At 39.0% G+C, this 21,486-nt stretch overlaps 1 protein-coding gene across 24 annotated transcripts in view; it reads left to right on the forward strand.

Annotated features, from left to right (window-relative positions):
* The window catches only part of LRRFIP2 (LRR binding FLII interacting protein 2), a 110,182-nt gene that overhangs the window by 54,804 nt on the left and 33,892 nt on the right, over positions 1 to 21,486 (forward strand). For 9 of the 24 annotated variants that reach the window (XM_043885741.1, XM_043885745.1, XM_043885746.1 and 6 more), the window contains 2 exons: positions 19,941 to 19,985; positions 21,354 to 21,470. In XM_043885741.1, the coding sequence (XP_043741676.1) occupies positions 19,941 to 19,985; positions 21,354 to 21,470 (162 nt within the window). Of the gene's footprint in view, positions 1 to 1,635; positions 1,678 to 3,077; positions 3,144 to 5,184; positions 5,260 to 6,662; positions 6,714 to 6,794; positions 6,840 to 7,695; positions 7,744 to 8,211; positions 8,269 to 10,477; positions 10,547 to 12,777; positions 12,868 to 19,940; positions 19,986 to 21,353; positions 21,471 to 21,486 lie in introns of all 24 variants that reach the window. The other 15 variants (XM_043885726.1, XM_043885731.1, XM_043885734.1 and 12 more) reach the window with 7 other exon arrangements.

A 21,486-nucleotide genomic window follows, 5' to 3' on the forward strand; every position in this document is an offset into this window, starting at 1 on the left:
AACTTTATTTTCAGTGAAGTGTCATTCACCACAGTGACTTGACCACACACATCATTTACCACCAAATGCACACCATTAGGCATTTTAGAAAATTTTGGATAAAAAAGATTTTTTTTACACATGGTAGTAACACTTTATATTCTGTTTTCATGATAATACAAGGAAAGTATGCAAATGCAGATATTTTGCTTCAGTACCTGTTAGTATTTATTGCAATATCATTTTCACCAAATTTAATTTTGCCAGTGGTAAAATTATACCACTTAGCCTTATACTTATGAAATACATTTTGGGGAATTTCTGCAATATTTTTTGTGAATGATCATCTCATTAAGCATGAATTGAAACCTTTGTCCTGTCTGAAATATTATTTTAATGCTTTATTAGAACTACACTTTTAAATTTTATCTTCTAGTGTATTTTAGGCTTTTTAAAATTGCAGCCTCTATGACAGGAATACATTTTACACTCTAATCCAATATACATACCCAGAGATGTGCCTGTTTTTGTATGTATAGAAGTATATAAAAAATACAGAAACAAATTTTACAAAAATAATATGTACTGTACGTGATCTACTCTAGTATTTTGTATTTTCTTAATGTTGGTTGCACCCATAAATTGACTTTATGAACTACTAATGAGTTGCAGTCCACATTTAGAAAAACATTACTTTAGATCAGGTTTCTAAATAGTGTTCCCTAAAATCCTAAATGGGTATAAGAGTTGCAAAAGAAAAATATTTTTACCAAACTACCTGAGGAGCTTATTCATTGCTTTTGCTTTATACATTGCTCTTCTGGGCAAGACTGCTTAAAAAATCTCACTAGAATGCTTAAAAAATTAGGAAAGCACAAATCTGAGTAGTTAGTTACTATTTAATTTGGTTTCTTGAAGTTGACATGTGGTGCTAAACGTATTACTTTCTTAAAGACACTACAGGGAATATGGTTTTTCTGGTCTTGTCATAAATTTTATATCTATTTTCTTTTATTTATATTTCATGCCACTTTTATATGTATACTATCCATTCCACACTTTGCTCTCACCAAGTTTCTAGCTTTGTTCACTATGTTTCATAGGGAAAGTTCTTGAGAAGGGTTGTTTTCCAAGTGTGTGCATAAGCAGATCCAAGGGAACTCTCCCCATTTTAATGCTGCAGTTGTTTTTTGTCTTTCGGTTTTTTGTTTGTTGCTTTTTTGGTAAGTTTCATTATACTAGCTGTGTGTTCCTGCTTCATTGCTTCTCCATGACTTGCTTTTGCCACGTTTCACGTGATGGACAATGATGGTCACAGACCTTTAGGATGCTTAATGCCTGTGTCTAAAGGCTTCCTTGGGTGTTTTGTGCTGTAGCGTACTGGGGTGAATCATCTGAACATTACTGATTATACATTCTGGTTTTGAATGAGAACATGCAGTTTTTCTTGTACATATAGTTTAACAATAACCTATACTAGGAAAGAGTGAGGGGGAGAGTATTCTTTAATTCAGATGTCACAACTGTTATGTTTAATAATTTGGGACGTTTAAAGTAGTGCTGGATTTTTCATAACTATAAATGTTGCTTCCCCTCCCCCCTTTATATTTCTGATTTTGGAAATAAAACCAACTTTCACCTTTTCCTGAAATCCAGTATGGTGCTCTTAAGGATAGATCATCAAGACTTCCATCATTAGTACGTATTGCATGACTTTGTGTTAAATATAGTTTCACTTTATAAACAATTGGTGATACTAATCCTAGATTATGTCTAACTTTTTCACAGGTCTGTTGTGATGTTTGGGGGAAATATGTGACTAACAGCAAATTCTAGTGTGCAATTGTGACATGATTTAGCACTTGAATAGCTTTGCCTTTTAGGATCTCAGGATCAGATAAAATTTTTTGCTTTCCTATTCAGGACTAAGATTGGTAGTAGTGTCTTTTCTTAAAATGGTGAGTCACCCAGCTGACACATACTCATGCCCTGGAAGACATGCTTCCAGCGGTGTTTTGAGATGTACTGAACTGCAGCGGCGTGTTCTACAGCTGCACCTGCTATGTTGTATGTTTTGTCTCACAAGCCAGCAGCTGTGAAAGGATTCAGGTGACAACTGAAACATCAGTTCCATCCACTCATTTTTTGCTTGATTTGGTTTATTTTTGATGGCATGTCATCTTGGCCAAGGAAGTTGACTTGTAGTGTGTTTTTCTTGGGTTAATGTGTCCATAGGTTGCCACAGCTCTTATGTTCAGAGTAGTAATGTCTAAAAGAAAGATATGCACTTTAAAAAAAAAAGAAAATGAGTTTGTAATCACTGATTCAGGGTCTAGCTGTGCATGTTTCAGGTGATGTGTGTAGAGCAGGCTGTTGATGGCTAGGACCCTTCTAGCTGCATCTCCTCCTTTCAGACCAAAGGTGCATATCCACATTGGACTTCTTATCTGCCGGTTGTCCTGTTCAGTAGTATTGCTGTCCTCTGTCCCCTCACATGCACTTGGCTCTGACTCCTAGAAATTATGTATTAGACAGTGCTATCTTCAAAGGACTCGGAGGTCAGGTTATTATCTAATGACGCTGCTGCTCCTTGAGACAGGCCACGCTGTGCCGGCTGCTCTCCGCTGAGCAGCACGTGCTGTGGACCAGTAACTCGGGTTAAGAGGGCTGTCTCGGGCAGTGCAGTGTTGTTTTCTGTTCTCTTCTTGCTTTGCTGGGTACACAGGATTGCTCTTTGGCCTTTAGGTAAGGAGGACTGCAAAAGGAAGTGGCCTCTCTTGTCACTCATACGTTTTTAAGGAAGCAGAGACTCAAATGAGGTGTGGAGTGAAGGTCCTCACTTAAAGCCTAATTAAGTTTTCAGGTGACTCAACACAGTGCTGGACGGCACAGAGGAGATGAGGGGAGCGCTGGTGGGCAGGCAGGCTGTGTGTCTTAGCCAGTTTCCCGCTCACAGGTGGGAAGTAGAGTGCATGCGTGTGGAGTGCTCTGTGTCCCATGTGGGCGTTTTTCTGTGTATGATGTTAAGATGGTTTTATTAAATTATCTTAAAACTTCACTATCCAATCTTTAAAGTTAACTTCAATATTTACTTCTAGAGTCATTCTTACAGTCACTCTTACGGAATGAAGAAGAGATCTTCTGGTTCTCATAAAGACCCACTGGTTAGTTCTGTTGTGTCTCATATCACAGTATTTTGTGTGGTTGTAAAATTCACTGATCCTTTCAGGGAAATTAAGAATTATGACTGCTCTTCAGGCATTATTGAAACCTGATAATATACTGAAACATGACTTATCAGAACCTTATTTTAAAATAATTTTGTTTTCATTTACAAGATTTAATGTCAAGTTAACGTATGATGGGCTTCCCTGGTAGCTCAGCTGGTAAAGAATCCAGTTGCAATGCAGGAGACCCTGGTTCTATCCCTTGGTTGGGAAAGGAGAAAGGATAGGTTACCCTATCCAGTATTCTTGCCTGGAGTATTCTTGATAGGATACCCACACCAGTATTCTTGCCTGGAGAATTCCATGGACAGAGGAGCCTGGCAGGCCTAAGTCCTTGGGGTTGCAAAGAGTCGGAAGTGACTGAGCGACTTTCACTTCACCAGCGTATGCTAACCCTGGTGGCTAGACTTAGGAAAGTGTCACACTAAGTTCATTAATATTGTATTTTCATCTATGAATTGGGCTTTGGAGGATGGTACCTTAAGAATAGGTTTAGTGAGATTCTTATAACTTATTTTGGAAATTTGAATTGATTTAGTTGTGGTATTGGGCTTCCCTGGTGGCTTAGACGGAATCTGCCTGCAATGTGGGGAGACCTGGATTCGATCCCTGGGTTGGGCAGATCGCCTAGAGGAGGGCATGGAAACCCACTCCAGTATTCTTGCCTGGAGAATCCCTGTGAACAGAGTCTGGTGTGCTACAGTCCATGGGGTGACAAAGAATTGGACACGACTGAGCGACTAAGAACAGTTGTGGTATTATAGGCAGTACCAAACTCACATGGAGCTGTCATTCTGAATGATTGTTTTTATAGGTTTGAGATTTGGGGAACTTGAAATTAATTTTCTGGTAGAAACAACAAGGTTTATGATGGCAGAATTCCCATGCTGTCTTGCAGAAAATTCTTCAACCTATAGTGTAATTAAACTGTAGGACTGATAGTGTTCTCCATTCCAGCCAACTTGCTAAATGGTGTTGCTGTGTGGAGAAAAAAAAATGTCTACAGTGCCCATTTGGGGTGCTGGGAACACCTCTTCCCTGTCGAGTTGCAACAGCACTGGCAGAGGAAGTGCAGCCCAAGCTCTTTGCTAACTCGGGGCTCCCTTGGGTAGGGCTCTGACCATTGGTGAGGTGGGGAGAGGGGTGGGAACCTTTGGCTGGTGGAAATGCGGAAGGAGGCGAGGATGAAATGGGAGGACATTAGTGAGAGGCCCTGGCAGGTGGAGTATTGGGAGCTTTGGGGAGAAGTGAGTCATGGTGCCTCTCAGAGGGTGTGGTGCAGGCGGGTCGGGCAGGGCAGGGTTACGATGGGAGGAGGGGGTGTCCCCTATTGCATTGTCAACAGTGGAGGAGCCGTCTTTCAGTCAGGGATTGCCTGGGCTTCCTTAACCTTGAGCAAAAGAGATGGCTGAAATTTTATAGATGATTTCTTCCCCCCGCCCCCCCCCCACCCCCCACCCAAGCAAATCAATAATGTAATTGCTTGGCTTAGCATACTGAAGATGGACCTGCCGTACATGTTTTAGACCAAACCGTATTTACTGCTCACACTCTTTCTTTGGTAATTTAATTTGATGAGTTTATTTGGACAAATAATGGAATTAGAAGGAATTTTGAAAAAAAATAGCTTTAATGATTTCTGTGATGTTTCTAAATAGATTATAAAAGCGGTAATTATCCGTTCGTCCTGGGTTTTTCAAGGACATTCCTAAGTGTGACATGAGAATAATTCACTTACCATTTCCTTTCTATTTTATCTGAGGACTTATATTCTTTTTAAAGTAAAAAAAAATTAGTAATGATTTGGTTTGAAAAGTTAACCTTTAATATTAGTCTTTTTTGAGAGACTTGAAATAGCTCTTATTTTAACTTTGACTTAATATAATTCGAAGGGGTTTGGCAATATCCAATTTTGTCATTGTTGTTAGGTTAATAGCATTTAACCTAAGAAAAATGTGTTTGATTTTGCTTTTTGCAGAGTGGCCTCTACTTTGACCAAAGAAACTATAGCAGTCTTAGACATAGCAAACCCACCTCTGCCTACTGTTCTCGGGTTTGTCACAAGGTTTTTTTGGCTTCATGTGTTTTATCCAACTTTAACACATTTCTAATCCCCTGTTTTGCATTTTGAGTAGTTAGGACTAATCTGTGAATGGCTGTGTTTGTACAGGTTTGTGATAACTGAATTCACATTGTCTGTGTGAGTGTATCTTTGAATGATGGTAAATGTTGAATCACCACATTTATTAATGAGGACCATTTTTTCCAGTTTTTTAAGTGTAAAGTATTTAACATTTACAAAAAAGTTCAAAGAATTGTATAGTAACCACCCACACACCTATACTCAGATTCGACAGTTGACATTTTTACTGTATTTCCTTTATCGTGTAATTATCTGTCTGTCCCACCGTGTTTCCATCAGCCCGTCTTTTTGGGAAGGACACATTTCAAAATAAGTTGTACACATCAGTACATATCACAGTGTATGTCCTTTTACTAAATAAAAATGTACATGTGGAAATATAAACTATAAGTGTGATGAGAGGGAATTCCCTGGTGGTCCAGTGGTTAGGACTCAGCGCTTCCACTGCCAGGGCCTGAGTTCAGTCCCTGGTTGGGGAACTAAGATCCCACAAGCTGAGCAGCACAACCAAAAAAATATGTGATGAGAAGAATGTAATTATGTAATGTGAGAATCTCTTGTTCTTTCAAGTCATTTGGCACATCATACATTTAGAACATATTAAATATATGGCACGCAGTACATTTAAAATAATTCAGTTGTCAAAACCTGCGTACATGATTTAATCTTATTTTCCGTGTCTGATTGGGCTTAGTGAAAAAGAACTGAAAATGTATTGAGATGACATCAGGAAAAAATTTAATTCCTTTTTAAATAATGCTGTGCCTTATTTAATGCATGGATTCACTGTGACCAGTATAATTTATCTAATTAAACCAAGGCACTTTGCCCATGGCTTGTTCTGAAATATAGGTTTCCTAATCCATTTGGAAAAGAGAGTTTATAGCAATAACTCAGAGCTCACTCACCTGGCCTCCCAGTAGTCAGGATAGGCCCGTTCGCTGTCACAGGAGCGTCTGGTGACTGCTGCGGCGTGGCCACAGCGTGCGGCACTCCCCGAGCCGGGCCCTTGTTCCCAGGACATTTTCTTAGGTGGCCCTCTCGTCTCCTGACATTCATGTTCAAAGACCAGTGGGACTTAAGACACATTTGTAGAAAACTGTTCCAAGTGTTTTTCTTTCTGAGCCCTTAGAATTGATAGTCAAAGAGATGTCTAATGGTTAAGTTTTTCTCACTGTGTGTCACTTAACTGCCTTAAACGCTTAGGAATCACTAATGAATTACGGGATATAAAGTAGACACAGGCTTTCTGCTTTCACGATTGTGAGACCAGTTCTTTCTTTTCTTGCTTGTGTTTTGTTTTTGTTTCTCAGCAGTCCTCCTCCTTGTACAGCGACCCTCTGGCGACATCCAAGAGCTACAGGGTTAGTACTTCCTGAGGAGGGCGGTGCCTTCAGAGCTGCCGGTTACGTTCCTTTGGGTTAAATCGTGCTCTTTCTCCATAGGCCTCCTCCACTGTAAATTCTGGCCTGCTGAGAAGTGCCAGTCTGGTTTGTATTTTCCACTTCCAACGTGTGTACTCTTGGCGGAGCCATTGTCATGGTGCTGGCTCTAGCTTGACATCTTTCCTCCAAAATAGTCAAAATAGTCACTAAAGCACGTGGCTTTAGTGCTGTGTGTACCACAAAATGTGCTGCCTCTGCTTAAAGTACAAAACTTCCGGGGAGTAAAAATGAGCGTGTCCTCCTCACAGTGGTAGATAGTGCTGGCTGTTGGTGGGCCCTTGCCTAGAATTGGCTTCCTCTAGACGAGGTGGATTTGCATGGGTTCCACTCCACTGGCATACTTGTGTGAGATGGCTGCCTAGGCATGGGATGTCATATTTTGCAGGGGAACAGCTGTGGCCTTGACCACATTAATACTTGGCTCTAATGAAGCCAGCTGACTCGAAAGCCAAAACAATCGCTCTGTGTAATGTGCGATCGTGAGTTGGTTGCTTTCAGGCTGTTTGTTTTGTTGTGGCCTCTTCTAGTGACCGGGAACCTGAGGCTTTGTGCTTGATTTTATCGTGACAGTGGGCAAAGCTTTCTGTACCTCACTTTCTTATCTGTTTTCTTCCCTCTTTTGAAAGAATAAATTGGTAAATGTTCTCCTAATTTCATAACATGATGATGAAAGGCAATGCTGTAACCAGTGGTGCTTTTTGAAATGAAGTGTGATCCTGAAGCTTTACTGAGGCTGATGCAGGAATTTATGCAGACGTAAATGAGTGTTATCACCTTGGGAGGCTGTACACTTAAACACTATTCTTCAGCTTTTTTGGAACTGAGTACTTTGAAGAAGTTACATCACTTTCAAAATAACTTTGACGCTGAATGGCTAAATGGTATTTCCTTTGTTCTTCAGGTGTCATTGTATAATGGTGGATTATATAACCCTTACGGTTCTCGAACTGTAAGTCCAAGCAGGGGGCGGTGGTGGGGAGGGCGATGTGTAGGTGGGCACAGTTTACTTACAAAGAGAAAAGCCATTTAATCTGACCTGTAATAACTCTCCAAGCTGTGACCCATCAGCTTGTCAACTGCGACTCCCCCAAGCTGTGAGAAAGCGCCTGCTGCAAACCGAGGCTTCAAGTGTGAAGGCAGTACAAGCAGAGAAGCCGCTTTTCTGGCTCATTAGTTCCTCGGGGAGAGAACGAGAATAGCACTTCTCGGGCACCCCTTTGTTCTCTGCTTGCACCGCCGTGGGCAGTGGGCGGCGGCTGGGTCCGGAGGGCAGGAGTGCAGTAGGGCTCCACCGGGGGAGTAAGAGTTTCCTTCACCTGGGAGCCAGGGTGAGACAGGTCCAGGGGCACTGATGTCCTCCCAGCGGGAAAAGGAGCTGATCATTATTGTAAAACCTGTCTTCTTGGAAACTTTATAGCCATCTGAATACAGTTTCCACTCATCAAGAACGAGTTCATCCCGAAGCAGTCCTGTGGTGAGCTGCCTGGTCTCCTTGCATGTCCTGTAGACACTTCTGATTGGTTCATTAATCTGCACTCACCGTTCAGAATATCGAGGGTGTGGTGTGTCTCACCCTGTTGTGCATGGATTGCCATTTTCCTTCAGCACACAAACTCAAGAACTAATTTGTCTGAATTGGTGGTTTCTGTATGAATGTGACTTAGCACATAATTCTTAAATGAGTCTGAAGCTAGTGCCATTGGAATTCTTTTTTAATTTATATGTAATTCTCATTTGGAAATTCTTGTTGTTTTTTTCCAGTGGGGGTAATTCAGGGTGTGAATTGGCTGCCCTATCCTTTTTCTTTCTCCTTTTCATCTCTACTTTCTACATGGAACCATTCCACTTGCTTCCTAGCCCTTCAATCAGTGGAGTGAAAGAAGAAATGAAATATGTCAACTTTAAAGAATTGCTACATAAAACACGAAACTGGGACAATTCTAATTACCCAGTCTTTCTAGAGTATTAAAACTTGCTTTAAATTTATAAACGTAATATTAGCTTAAGGAAAGTACAAAGTAAAAGTCCTCTGACTTTTCTCCTGTTTCTGTCACCCAGGTGCAACCTTGGTTTGTGTATATCCTTTCAGAGATATTTTATGTCTGTACTAGTGTCCTTTGTTTGAACAGTATGCAAGTGATTCGTGTACCTAATGCTGCTTAACTTGTTTTCTTTACTCACAGTGTCTTTTCAAATCAGTATATAAAGATTTATTTTATTCTTTTTTTTTTGGCATTTAAAAGATTTAAAAAAGTGTGTCATGTCCCTTTCTATTTCCCCTGAGTGCCTCTTGGAGATTAGTTTTAGGTCAGCACATTTTTTTTAATGGCAGTGTATCATCATTCTGTTAGTGCTGGGCTGTACATTTGAAAAGTTGCTCCTGTTTTGATGAGCTTTTAGGTTGTCAGATTTTTGCTACAACAGATACTTGTACAGTGAACATGCTTATACAAGTATATTATGAGTAAATCTGCATGGTAAGTTGCTAATAATGAAATGATGGGAACCAAAGAGTATGTACATTTAAGTTATGTATATTACCATATTATCCACCAAAAAGACTGCACTAATTAAGCAAATTATGACTTTTTTAGGAACTACCTTGTTATTCTTGATGATATTAAAATTGGAGAAATTATTAAGCAGTTTCTTAAAGGTCAGCATAGGTTACTTTGTGGAGTAGAATAGACAAGTTATATGGACTTTCCTCTATGTAGATGTTTGACTCATTTCTCCTGCCATTTCCAAGTGACATTTATCAAGGATTCCACTGTTACAGTTAACAAAAAGTTATTATAGGGATGTTTAAGGATATACAAGCTTTTTCACAGGAGGAAGTTTATTTTTAACCCACCTGGTAATAAAATTCCATTTGGCAATTCTTGAGCCTGATGTCGTTTCTAGTGTCCCAGCTGTGATGGTCCCTTGCAAAAAAACAAAAAAATTTATGGTAATGTTTTTAGTCGAGTGTAGAATCTGGTCCTTGTGTGCTGGCTAAATGTTATTTCATTTGCAAGTTGGGACTCAGAGTTACTACCCCAGTGATGCCAGAATGGCTCCTTAGTGACGTCAGAATGGGGGCAGCCTCCACATACTGGAGGTGCGTCTTCCACTGCTGATGAAGGAGGGCGGGGATGTGCAGTAATGTTAGAAATACCTGCATGTGCTGCACGGGAGTGAATAAAGGACAACAGGAACCATCATTTCAGTGCCCTTGGTGGTAGGAAGTTCTGTGTTTGACATATTGTTTCATTTGAGAAGATTATTTTTCTCTCCCCAACTAAAAGACAGGCTATTTATTGACTTAATCAATTATAAGAGTATAATTCATTGTAATCAGGGGATCCCAGAGGGCCTAGAGGTTTAAAAAGCATGAGGTCCCTAGCAAGTGTTGGCTAGTAGTCATGCTTCACCCCCCTTTTTCTTTCATTTAACTTAAAAGGTAAAGTAAATACTATTTTAATCTTTGTGCTTTTTGGAACTATCTTTTGGTTTTTGGTGATTATTCAATACGCCTCAAAACAGTTTTTTGGTTTAATGGTGCACAATAGTGGTGCTAATTACAATCAATACTCATAGAGAGCATTTGCATGCTTCCCAAAGCCTGCCTTCCTGTGCTTATGGTCACGGGAAGACTATACTGAAACTGCATCTTTGTCATTATCTGCTTTTAATATCCATAGTTTATCGACGATGACACTGCAAGCGTTGCGTCTTCTGGTTGTGCCAGCCGTGGGCGAAGGGACAGCGTGGTGAGCGTGTTTGCATGCAAACGCATCTAATGTTTTAAAATTGCAACACTGTGTGATCATATGAAATCTATTGCAAAATGAAATTTTCACTTGACAAAATGAGCGTTTTCTTCCAATTTAGTTTATATGAATAATTTACATTCAGAAATGTATTCCTGAGAATACATTTTCTCAGTGGGCTGTGTAAGCTTTCCTAGTGACACCTCTTATGTGCTAGTCATTATGTACTTGACAGATTTTCACTTTTTATTCCTTGTTGCTGTTTTATGCACATGCATGTATATGCACAGTTCACCAAAAACAAAAAAAAATCTCAAATAAAATTAATGTTTCCACATTCTTTAAAACTCATTACTACGGGTTAGAAATCATGCTGCCATTAATTAGTAGTTTTCTTCACTCTGTATTTAACTATTGTTTATATGTCTTTTAAGACCTGTGAATTTTTTGAGTTGCTGATGGCAAAATTTTAAAATATTGTCTTAGAATTCAACTAGAGTTACAATTGTAAAGGTAAGAAACAGCTATGTTAGAATATAAATTATATGATTTCAGGTTTGGTTTTTTTTTTTTTATGAAGTAAGGAGTTTTACAGAGAGCTGATGACATTTTTGCTATATTAAGAACTGATTCGAAAATTACATTGAGGAGAATGGTGTATCAGCTTAGAGCTAAAAGAAAAAAAGAGAGCCCAATAACTGAGCGGCTATAGAGGCTATAATTCCTTTAAGAAATTAGAAGGCCGTTTACTTTGAGTCATGTTTTGTGAAAGATTGCAAACCCAAATTTTTCATAGAAAAGGGGAACAGCGAGAGTTTGTGAGCTTTGTTGCCAGAAATACAGTGATTGAACTAAGCCAGTTTTGGTTCCCTGGCAAGCAAGGTAATGCTCATAATCACAGCTGAAGAAGAAAGAACAGTCCCCAACGCCCGAAAACACCCTGGAAGGTGACGGAGTGGGAAGGGCAGGGGCTTGTACTGTTGCTCCAGCCCATTAGTTGTATTAACAGCGATTTCTTTACTTATTGTTTTTATTTCTTTCTTTATTTCTTTAATGAGCATGTAATGACTATCTTTGTAGGTAGGCCTAATATATGGAGTAAATGAACTATCGAAATTCTGAGATAGTGGGTACCTTTATAATATTATTATATGTAAATTTAAGTTGCGTTACTGTGAACAAGAATACTATTGCTTGACCATCTCAGCTCTTCATAAAACTTCATATATGTAAGCCTTAAAGGAGGCATCTGTGTAGATGGGCTTCCAGATTCCTTTCTGGAAGAGAAGAGTTTTTGAGCAAGGTAATCAGACAGAGCTGAGGTAAGCAGTAGCTGATGAGTGAGGTAACATGTTCATTGTTTTTTAATTCAACAAATGCTTATGGAGTGAGTACCAGTTATATGTGAGGCACTGTGTTCAGTGCTGGGAATGATGTGGTATGCCACACGGGCCAGATTGCTGACTTCATGGAGCTTACATCCTAATGAAAGAAATAGGAAAAAGACTGGTAAAGGAAGAAACAAAAAGAGAAAGTAAGCCCAGGGACTGTGAAGAGAAAAAGCAGGTGATGTGATAGAGGACATTGAGTGGAATGTGTGTCACTTCGGGATGGGGTGATCAGAGAAGGCGTCTCCAAGGGAGGTGACCTTTGAGCTGAGAGTTCTTAGGCCAGTGCCAACAGCTAAGGTGAGAAGAGACTGTTGTGTTCAGGGAACCAGAAAGAGGCCAGTGTAGTTCCTTCATTGTTTGTTCTACAGCTCCTTGTCCTGAGAAATATGAAAAAGGGGAAACTGGAAACTTGGTAAAAGGCACAATAAATACTCTGCAGGTAATCTGCATTCAGCATATATGTGCTTAACCGACTTGATAGCTATAATGCATTATACATTTGTGGCATATAGTAGAAGCTTTAGGTAAATGCTATCCTAGAATCCCTCGTGGTGAGGGTGATGCTCCTCTTCAGGCAGTAGATGATGATCTCTGTAGCATAGAACTCTGGCTAAAATTAGTAAGAGTTTATTTTAGGGAGCTGTGATGTCATTTTGGAACCCTGTACATTTCTTTCTTACCTTCTAGAGTAGGTAATCACAGCACTTCCCTCATTTCATTTCATGAAACTTTATCACACAACAAAAAGAAAAAAAAGGTTTCCCCCATATGACAATGTTCTTATTGTTTTCTTCTCTCTCTCCTTAATTTTAAAGCATCTCATCTTTTTCTAACTGAAAGGTTTCTGCCGCTGATTATTTTAGTCGCTCCAATCGTAGGGGGAGTGTCGTCTCCGACGTGGATGACGTGAGCATCCCAGATCTGACCAGCGTGAGTGCAGCGCATGGGGACCCACTGTCTCAGGCTTGTGACTAACAGCTATTTTAAAATCAGAATTTAATTTATTTGAGTACACCAGCATTAAATACTTTTTTGTTTTGTTTCAAAGTGTATACATTGATATGTTCTTATTTTTTTTCTTTATTTTTTCTTTCTTTTTTTTTTTTCGTTCTTATTTTTTAAAACAGTTTTTCCTATGGAAGTTTTCTAGGAGCAGCCCGAACAATTACTGATATTTTGCCAATTTTGTTTCATCTATTTCTTCCTCTTTCCCTCCTTTTTTTCCCTGAATTATTTTAAAGCAAATCCCATACATCACGCCATTTCCAAATAAATAGTTCAGTATGCCTCCCTAGTTAAGAACTTTTTTCTTATTGTATCAGACCTAATGAAAGGATAAAAAACTCCTTAAAACGATCTAATATCTTTCCCATATTTAGATATTCCTGATCAGTCTTAAAATTTTTCTTCTCTTTTCATTCTGGTGAATCTATAAATTTTTAGGTGGACTTTGACAGTTGAACAATAAAATACACTACTTAGTAAAATGTCACTAATTTATCATAACTGGGAAGAATCCGAATAGATCTGAACATTTGGGTTATGGCATTGTTTTTGAAGAAATGCCTGTCCGTTGCTTTCACATTCATTATGTGTGCTCTCTGCTCAGTCGTGTCCAACTCTTAGTGACCCCATGGACTGTAGCCTGTCAGGCTCCTCTGTCCATGGAATTCTCCAGCAAGAATACTAGACTGGATTACTGTTTCCTCCTCCAGGGGATCTTCCCAATCAGGGATCGAACCGTGTTTCCTGAATCCCCTGCATTGGCAGGCAGATTATTTTACCACTGGGCCACCTGGGAAGCCCTCACATTCATTGGGAACTGCATTTAGGAAAGAGTGTCCAGTAGAAATGCCTGGAGGCATTTACCTTAATGAAGGAACCCACAGCAGCACATGTCTACCTGCCTGGTATATCTAACAGCCTGATTTTCTGTTTGTAACACCTCTCTGTTGCGGACATTAGTGTTGTTTTTGTGTTGTTTTGACCTTGAACCAACAACTGCTCTAGTTATCAACTCTTTGAATCAGATGATGCAGAGTTTCTTAACAAAAAAATAGACACTTTTTTTAAATGAAGAGATAGTTATTTATATTTAGCACATCACAGATTGTATTTAAATAGCTACTTGTGAATGACTAATCCTAGAAAACAATTCTAAGTGTGGTCCTCAAGTATTCCAGATGGTTGGCTCTCAAAGCTGGCTGAGCAACAGCCCCTGTCTTGGCTTTCATCAGATCAAGGAATCTCTCTGCACCCAAGTTAGAAGACTGGCTCCCAGGTCCTCCCCCTGAAATATTGCCTATTTTATTAATTTGCTTATTAACCTGTTTTTTCATAGATATACTCAATTTAATTTATTATATACACCCTTTCTCTTAAAAACTTTGAATCCGTTTAGCACCTAATAGGATGTCTGAATTACTGGTTATATCCTCCTTACGTTTATTTCTTCGCAGTTTATTTTAGTAACTATACAGAAGTGAAAAGATTGACTTTATTTTTAAAGTCTTCCACTGCTGCTTCTAATTAAATGAAACTCTTCTCCCAGTAATTATTTTGATTTATCTACACATTTTAATAAAAATTATACATATTTAAGAATATATAACTAATGATTTGGATTTGATACACATGTATATAGGCTTCTTATTGTTAATTTAGTCGCTAAGTCATGTCCAACTGTTTTGCAACCCCATGGACTGTAGCCCACCAGGCTCCTCTGTCCATGGGATTTCCCAGGCAAGAATACTGGAATGGGTTGCCATTTCCTTCTCTAGGGGGTCTTTCCTATCCAGGGACAGAACCCACACCTCCTGCATTGGCAGGTGGGTTCTTTACCACTGAGCTGCCAGGGAAGCCCCGTGCAGGCTGTGCAAATGTATCAAACCATGCTGTGCGCCTTACAACATAAGCACGAGGTTCTCCAGGGCGTTGGCCGGCACCCTGTGTTATAGCCTATGAGCCGAAGTGATTTTTTTTCCTGAATGGTTGTCTAAGTACCTATGTGATATCCTTAATTTTGCCTCCTGGCACAGCCTAAAATACATGTATATGTTGGTCCCCTCTCTAGAGCAAAAAAAAAAAAAATTGTCTAATATTATTTCCTCTAAAGGTTATACTGTAATTCAGCTCATTATAAACAAAAAGTGGACTTGATGTTGGTAAGATCTCCACCCCCCAGTCCCTCACACATATGCTTTTTAAAAGGATAAGCTGAAATCTGCATTTTTATGTGAAATATCTCGGGTTTTTTTTTTTAAGTAGTGAAGTATTCACTTTTATTCAGCAAGCAAATGAATATTTTTTTCAGTCTGGGCATTTTCGGGACAGCATAATTTGGCATGAAGCAATGATCTATAAAGGAATTTTCTTATGATCCTGTGACGTTTGGAACAAATTCCTCATTAATGCCTATAGGGACTACATTTTATACTAAATGCAGTTTAAAGAAGATTTACTGAGGTGCTGGGAGAGGGACAGGAAGACCTAAGCCAGTTTAACATTGCTCAGAAAATGTGAGGAACAAAGGACAAAGCGATATTTACCACTTGTTCTGAAAAAAGAATCCTTGTGAAATATCTCAATTTTAAAATGCTAACAGTGAATTAAAAATTTCAAAGGATAGCTTCCGGCTTCCCCACTGTGGATCAACATATGCGTAACAGTCTGCTAGTTTATAAATCTCAGCTCGAAGGTGCTGGAGAAGGTGCCAGGCCCTGTTTTGGCAGGACTCTGGTCACAGCGTGGTTGCTTTTGTCTCTCGTCTTTTCTTCTGCACTGTTTCCCTTTCTGTCCCTTGGGTTGGGCTAGAATAAAGGAGAAGAATGTAAATGTGCTTAACTGTAGTTTTACTGATTATTAATGATTAGACTATTTCTGAATGGACTCCTCAGCTAGTTTTGCTTTAGGAGATTACTAATTGTTCCCTTCCCTTCTATGGTTGCTTCCCTCGTGGCTCAGACAGTAAGGAATCTGTCTGCTAGGCGGGAGACCCGGGTTCTACCCCTGGGTTGGGAAGATCCCTGGAGAAGGAAATGGCAACCCACTCCAGTATTCTTGCCTGGAGAATCCCCACGAACAGAGGAGACTGGCGGGCTACAGTCCATAGGGTTGCAAAGAGCAGGACATGACTGAGCAACTCACACTTACTCTTCTATGGTTGGGGAGTCAGAGCTTCTGTTTTTTAGGGTTTTCTCCAAATAGAATTTTTAAATAACATTATCAAATCAGTATATACATATAAATTAGAAGTTAACAAAGGATTAGACTCCAGTGACTGCTTTAAGCCAAGAAAAGTGAAAGTTGCTCAGTTGTGTCCGACTCTTTGCTACCTCATGGACTATACAGTCCATGGAATTCTGCAGGCCAGAATACTGGAGTGGGTTGCCTTTCCCTTCTCCAGGGGATCTTCCCAACCCAGGGGTAGAACCCGGGTCTCCCGCATTGCAGGCGGATTCTTCACCAGCTGAGCCACCAGGGAAGCCTCAGCAAGCTATACTATAAACTCTTCACTAGATGATAATTTTATACCTTATACCTTAAAAAATAAAGTTTGTTCAAATGGCTTAATATAATACTCTTATCTCTTGGTCACACATTATATTAGATTTATGTTATGGGTGACAGAATGGTTGCTGCTTGCTGAAAGTGGCTCTCCATATCAGATACGTGTAGCTCAGTTATATCAAATCTCCAGTGTCCTTTTAAAAAAGAAATATAATTTGGAACAAAATGCATCTTTATTTCTAAACAACTCTTTCTATTTCTAAACATTACTTTCAAATGATGGTATTAAAATGTATTCATAACTAAAATTCTGTTTCCATTCAAAAAAATTCAGTTATGTTTTACCATTTTAGTAGGACAGAATTATCGGTTACAGTACTCATATGCTGAAACAAGGCCAATGGGCCTCTTCATCTGAGAATAAGAAATACCGTTCTTTGAAAGAGAAAGTTTCAAAGATTTGACAAGATATATATTCTAAGAAATATTTTTCGTGTGCTAATTTCAACAAATAATCATGGAGTTTAGACTTAAAGAGAAACAGTCTGTGTTCTAGGATGTTAAGAGCAAAGTATTTTCAGATTTCCCAGACATAGATAAGGTAAAGGCATTTATCACCAAAGAAAAGATGATGGTTGACGCTTTGTTTACCGGTTGATAATTTGAAATTCTTGAAAGAAGCAATGAAGTTTGCCATCATATGCTCTTTGCAGATTAATATGAATGTAAAATATTACAAGCCTGTTAGCCAACTTTCCATTTCCAACTATCAAGGAAACCCTTTTCTTGATTAGAAAATTACATATTTAATTATTTAGGAATGTAATGACATAACATGTACTTGAAAATTTTTGAGGCTGAATAAGCTGTCGTCAGTATTCATGAGCAAGTTCTGAGGTCTTTACAAATGATTTATTTTCAGTATTCTTTTCGATCTCAGTTTAATTTGCTTGTTTTACAAAATTGTGACCATATAGTATTATACATAGAGCCTTTGTTTTCTCATTTTTCATATTACTACATATTCATTTTTTGCGTGTTATTCATAAACAACAATTTTTGAAAAGTCACCTATAGTCACCATATTTTACATTAGATCCTCCGACTTTATTTATCTTACAGCTGAAAGTTTGTACCCTTTTACCAGCAGCATTTCCTTCTTTTATACCTTAGCATATTAAATATGATTCCATTTTATTCCGTTTAAGATCCTTTCCAGGATCTGGTGGAGCCTTTGGGTCATCATTTTGAAAACTGGCTTCTTGTTGCAGTGCAGCTATGTAGACCTCCTGGGGCATTTAGAATACCAGGTTTCAGCTGGCTTTTTGTCTAAATGGAAGGCTGCACATAATGTAGCACAGGAGGCGAATTGGGGAGTCTCTGGCCAAGTCCCTGCAGCCAAAATAACTGGGCTGCGGTGGGGCTGGCCTCAGCGCTTTTGCTGCCTCCACAGTCCTGAAGTCTGGCGCGTGATCAGCCTGGGTTGCGGCAGTTCTGTCAGAGGATAGAGACAGCAGGAGGACCAGCCCTGTGGTCGGCTAGGTCACTGATGCACCCTCTGGATTGTGAGGTTTCTCTCAGGTGACTGCCTGTTAAAAGTGGGTGGGCTGGGGGTCATTTGTGTGAGAGCAAGGTAAGGGACAGAATTTCAGATGAACCTGGAAGGTTGTTTCTGAATGCTGCCTGTTTTTCTCTTTAACTCATTAGGAGAAGAGAGTTGGAAGGTACTCTAAGGAGAATAAGGCAGTCTATTTAGATGTATTTCTTTTGTTCTGAGGAATAACACGTTAAGTATTAAGCAATATATTTTTACTAGTATAGATATGAGGAAGGTAATTCCTCCTTATGGCAGTATTTGCCAACATGAAAAACTACTGTTACTGCTTGTTTGTTTTAAGACATTTCATGTGTGGTTTAAGAAGTCAAAATGAAGTAATGTCCATTCTTTTTTAAGAGTATTGTAGTAAGAAGCAGCAAAAAGAATTCAAAGTCTAAGACAGGATTTATGTTCTGATTTAGTACTTATAGAAAAAGGTGTTTACTGAGATAGAAAATGAACATGATAAATGTGAGTAATAAAAAAAAAGGAAAACTTTCAAATATGAGGAAGTTAGAGTGAAGTGATCTGAACTGGGCCAGAAATAGTGATGTTTTGTGTTTTAATAATTCACTGAGGACAGTTTGCAAATCTCTTCTCTAGATTGGGCTGGAAGGGTTATTGGTCTAGAAGTTAGGGTCCAGGTATATTTTCATTTAGTTAAAATTCTCTGTGACTTTTTTCTCCCTAGTGGTAATTGGGACAGTATATACAGGTAAATAATATGAACAATTGACGAAGCTGAGATCTGGATCCTGCTCTGGCATTTAGTTGTTGTTTAGTTGTTGTTCATCCTTCAGCAAGATCTGAAATTTCTCTTTCCTGAGCTGTAAAGTCAGAGTTTTAGGCGAGACCTTTAAGGTACTTCTCTTCTTGAAACACGGACTGAAACAACCGTTAAGGCCTGTCTGTGAGAGAGGGAATAACTGGTATGGTATGTCCAGACAGTAGGGTACTATGCAGCTGTTAAAGGAGGTCAGTCTGTAGGTGCAGGAGGAGGACAGTTCGTTTATTCATTCATCTGACAAGGTTTTAGTCCTTCTGTATGCCAGGTGCTATTCTTGGTGTTAGGAATACAGAAAAGAACATACAGACACGAAGTTTACATTAAAGAGAGAGATCAGATAATAAATAGATTAATAAGTATCATGGGGTCAGGGAGTGATAAATGCCATGAAGAAAAATACTTTCTCTAATCTCTGAAACATGGTGGGGGAAAAGAGACTATATGGGATGTATTTGGGACACCACTGTTAGAATTTTGTAAAGACTTGGGAGTAGACTGCCCTTGAGGGAAGCACATGCCCTTTGTGCTGTTGGATTTTTTTCTCTTTTTAGATTTGTGCATGTATTAGTTAAAAAGCAAAAACGGAAACCATACAACCAAATCCTTGGGCTGTGGAGGAATTTTTTTCAGGATGCATTTCACATGCTGTAGTCCAGTCTGAACTTTTTTGGCTAAGTGCGCTAGCCTTATCTATGTGTGCTGTGTACTAATAATGTAATAAAGTTTGTTGGCTTTTGGTTTTATCAGACTTTTTCTTCTTCCATGTATGAGTATTTTTGTGTGTGTGTAACTTTTGCAATGCTAGAGTTTACGTTTATATGTAGTTTTCTTTAATTGTTTCAAATACCATGAAAAGAAAAATCTATGCAAAAGTTCTAACTTTTTTCATAAGGATAGCATGCTTACTCTGTCTTCCTTGAATAAGAATTGAAGTTAACATCTTGTCTTCTGTGTCCCAACTTTTATTTCACTTTTAGTATGTTTACTTTTAGGATCCAAATATCAGCTGAGCTTGGAGAACTCAAATGGTGTCACTTCTTTTTTTCTTCCCCCTTAAAAAAGTCAAAATGCTCAACATCTTTTCTGATTTTTATCTCTGTTCTTTTCTAGTTGGATGAAAAATCTGATAAACAGTATGCTGAAAATTACACAAGGGTGAGTATATAAATTCCTAAGGAAATTAAGTTCTCAAGGTCACTAGCTTACTTTCTACTACCGTTTTATTCTTGATTTTACAACAGTTTAACTGATGGAGTTACTCTTCCTTTCTTCATCTACTTCCTGTCCTTGACCCCCAAATTCCTCTGCAGTTGAATCATGTGAAGCCCTGGGAAGAGAAGAGACACTGCATTTTATTTCCTTGCATGTCACTTCTTAAACTTGTGGCTGCTCTTTTGATTTTCATTCCTCTAGAATTTCATCCTGAGAAGAAACCATTACATACTGGAAGTGGGGAAGTGTCTTTAGGAATGGTGGTGACAAACTCTGAAGGTTTTCTTTCTTTTTCCTGTATAGATAAATTATTTCTTTGAAGTGAAATAATTCCTTTTTAGGAGTTACTTTGTGTTTAAAAAAAAAAGTCTCTTTCTTCTAGAAACATTTTTAGAAAGTCATCCTAGGAAATTATCTGGATTAATTTTTTGCTATGTCCCCAATGATATGCCACTTCTGTCCAGTAGAAATATAGTGCAAGCCACAAATGTAAGCCACATGTGAACTTTCTAGCAGTCACACTAAAATAGTAAAAGGAAGCAGATAAAATTAATTCAAATGATGTATTTTATTTAACCCAAATGTCCAAAATATTTTAAGCATAACCAACATGAAAACTTATCAGTGAGATATTTTACATTCTTTTTTCCACATCAAGACTTTGAAATCTGGTGTGTATTTCACACCTGAGAAAGAATTCTCAATTTGGACCAGTCACATTCCAAGTGCTCAGTCGCCACATGTGGCGGGTTGTCTGCTGAATTAATTGAACATCCCATATCTCTGCCGTTTATTAATCAGGAGCATCATCCGCAGCTGAGGGCAAAATGCTGTTGCTCTCAGCTGCAGACAGTGTCTCCAGCTTTTATCAACAAAGTGTTGGGAAAAGAAAAGGTTCTAAAGAAGCAGCTTCAGGAACCTAATGATTAGCATACCAACATAGCATTCTGAAACTGTTTAAAATCAAGCTGATGTCCTCACCCCAGCACTGTTTACAGTACAGCAGAGATAAACTTAGAAAACAGACAACTCTTCACACGAACTATTTCCTTCTTAGTGATTATGAATCCTAGATTCCAAAAGAGTGAGCAAACGCAGTTGTGCTGAGTATGCCTGGGCCCGTCTCGGGGTAACCCCCCTTCCCCAGCTCCCCACCAAGGCCAGTCTAAATTGCTTGTGGACTGCGTTCAGTGACTTCTCATCCACGCTGTGTTAGAGCTCTTCCTGTCACCCTGCCCCACTTTTAGTTTCCACAGCAAATTTATTTTTAAAGAACTAAGACTTAAAAGTGTCATCTCTCTTTTTCTCTAGCCTTCATCTCGAAATTCTGCCTCAGCAACAACCCCTCTAAGTGGAAACTCATCCAGGCGAGGAAGCGGGGATACCAGCAGCTTAATAGACCCAGACACCTCATTAAGTGAATTGCGGGTAAACCGCCATTTTG

Source organism: Cervus elaphus, chromosome 24 (assembly GCF_910594005.1).
Source record: "Cervus elaphus chromosome 24, mCerEla1.1, whole genome shotgun sequence".
Taxonomy (NCBI): Eukaryota; Metazoa; Chordata; class Mammalia; order Artiodactyla; family Cervidae; genus Cervus; species Cervus elaphus.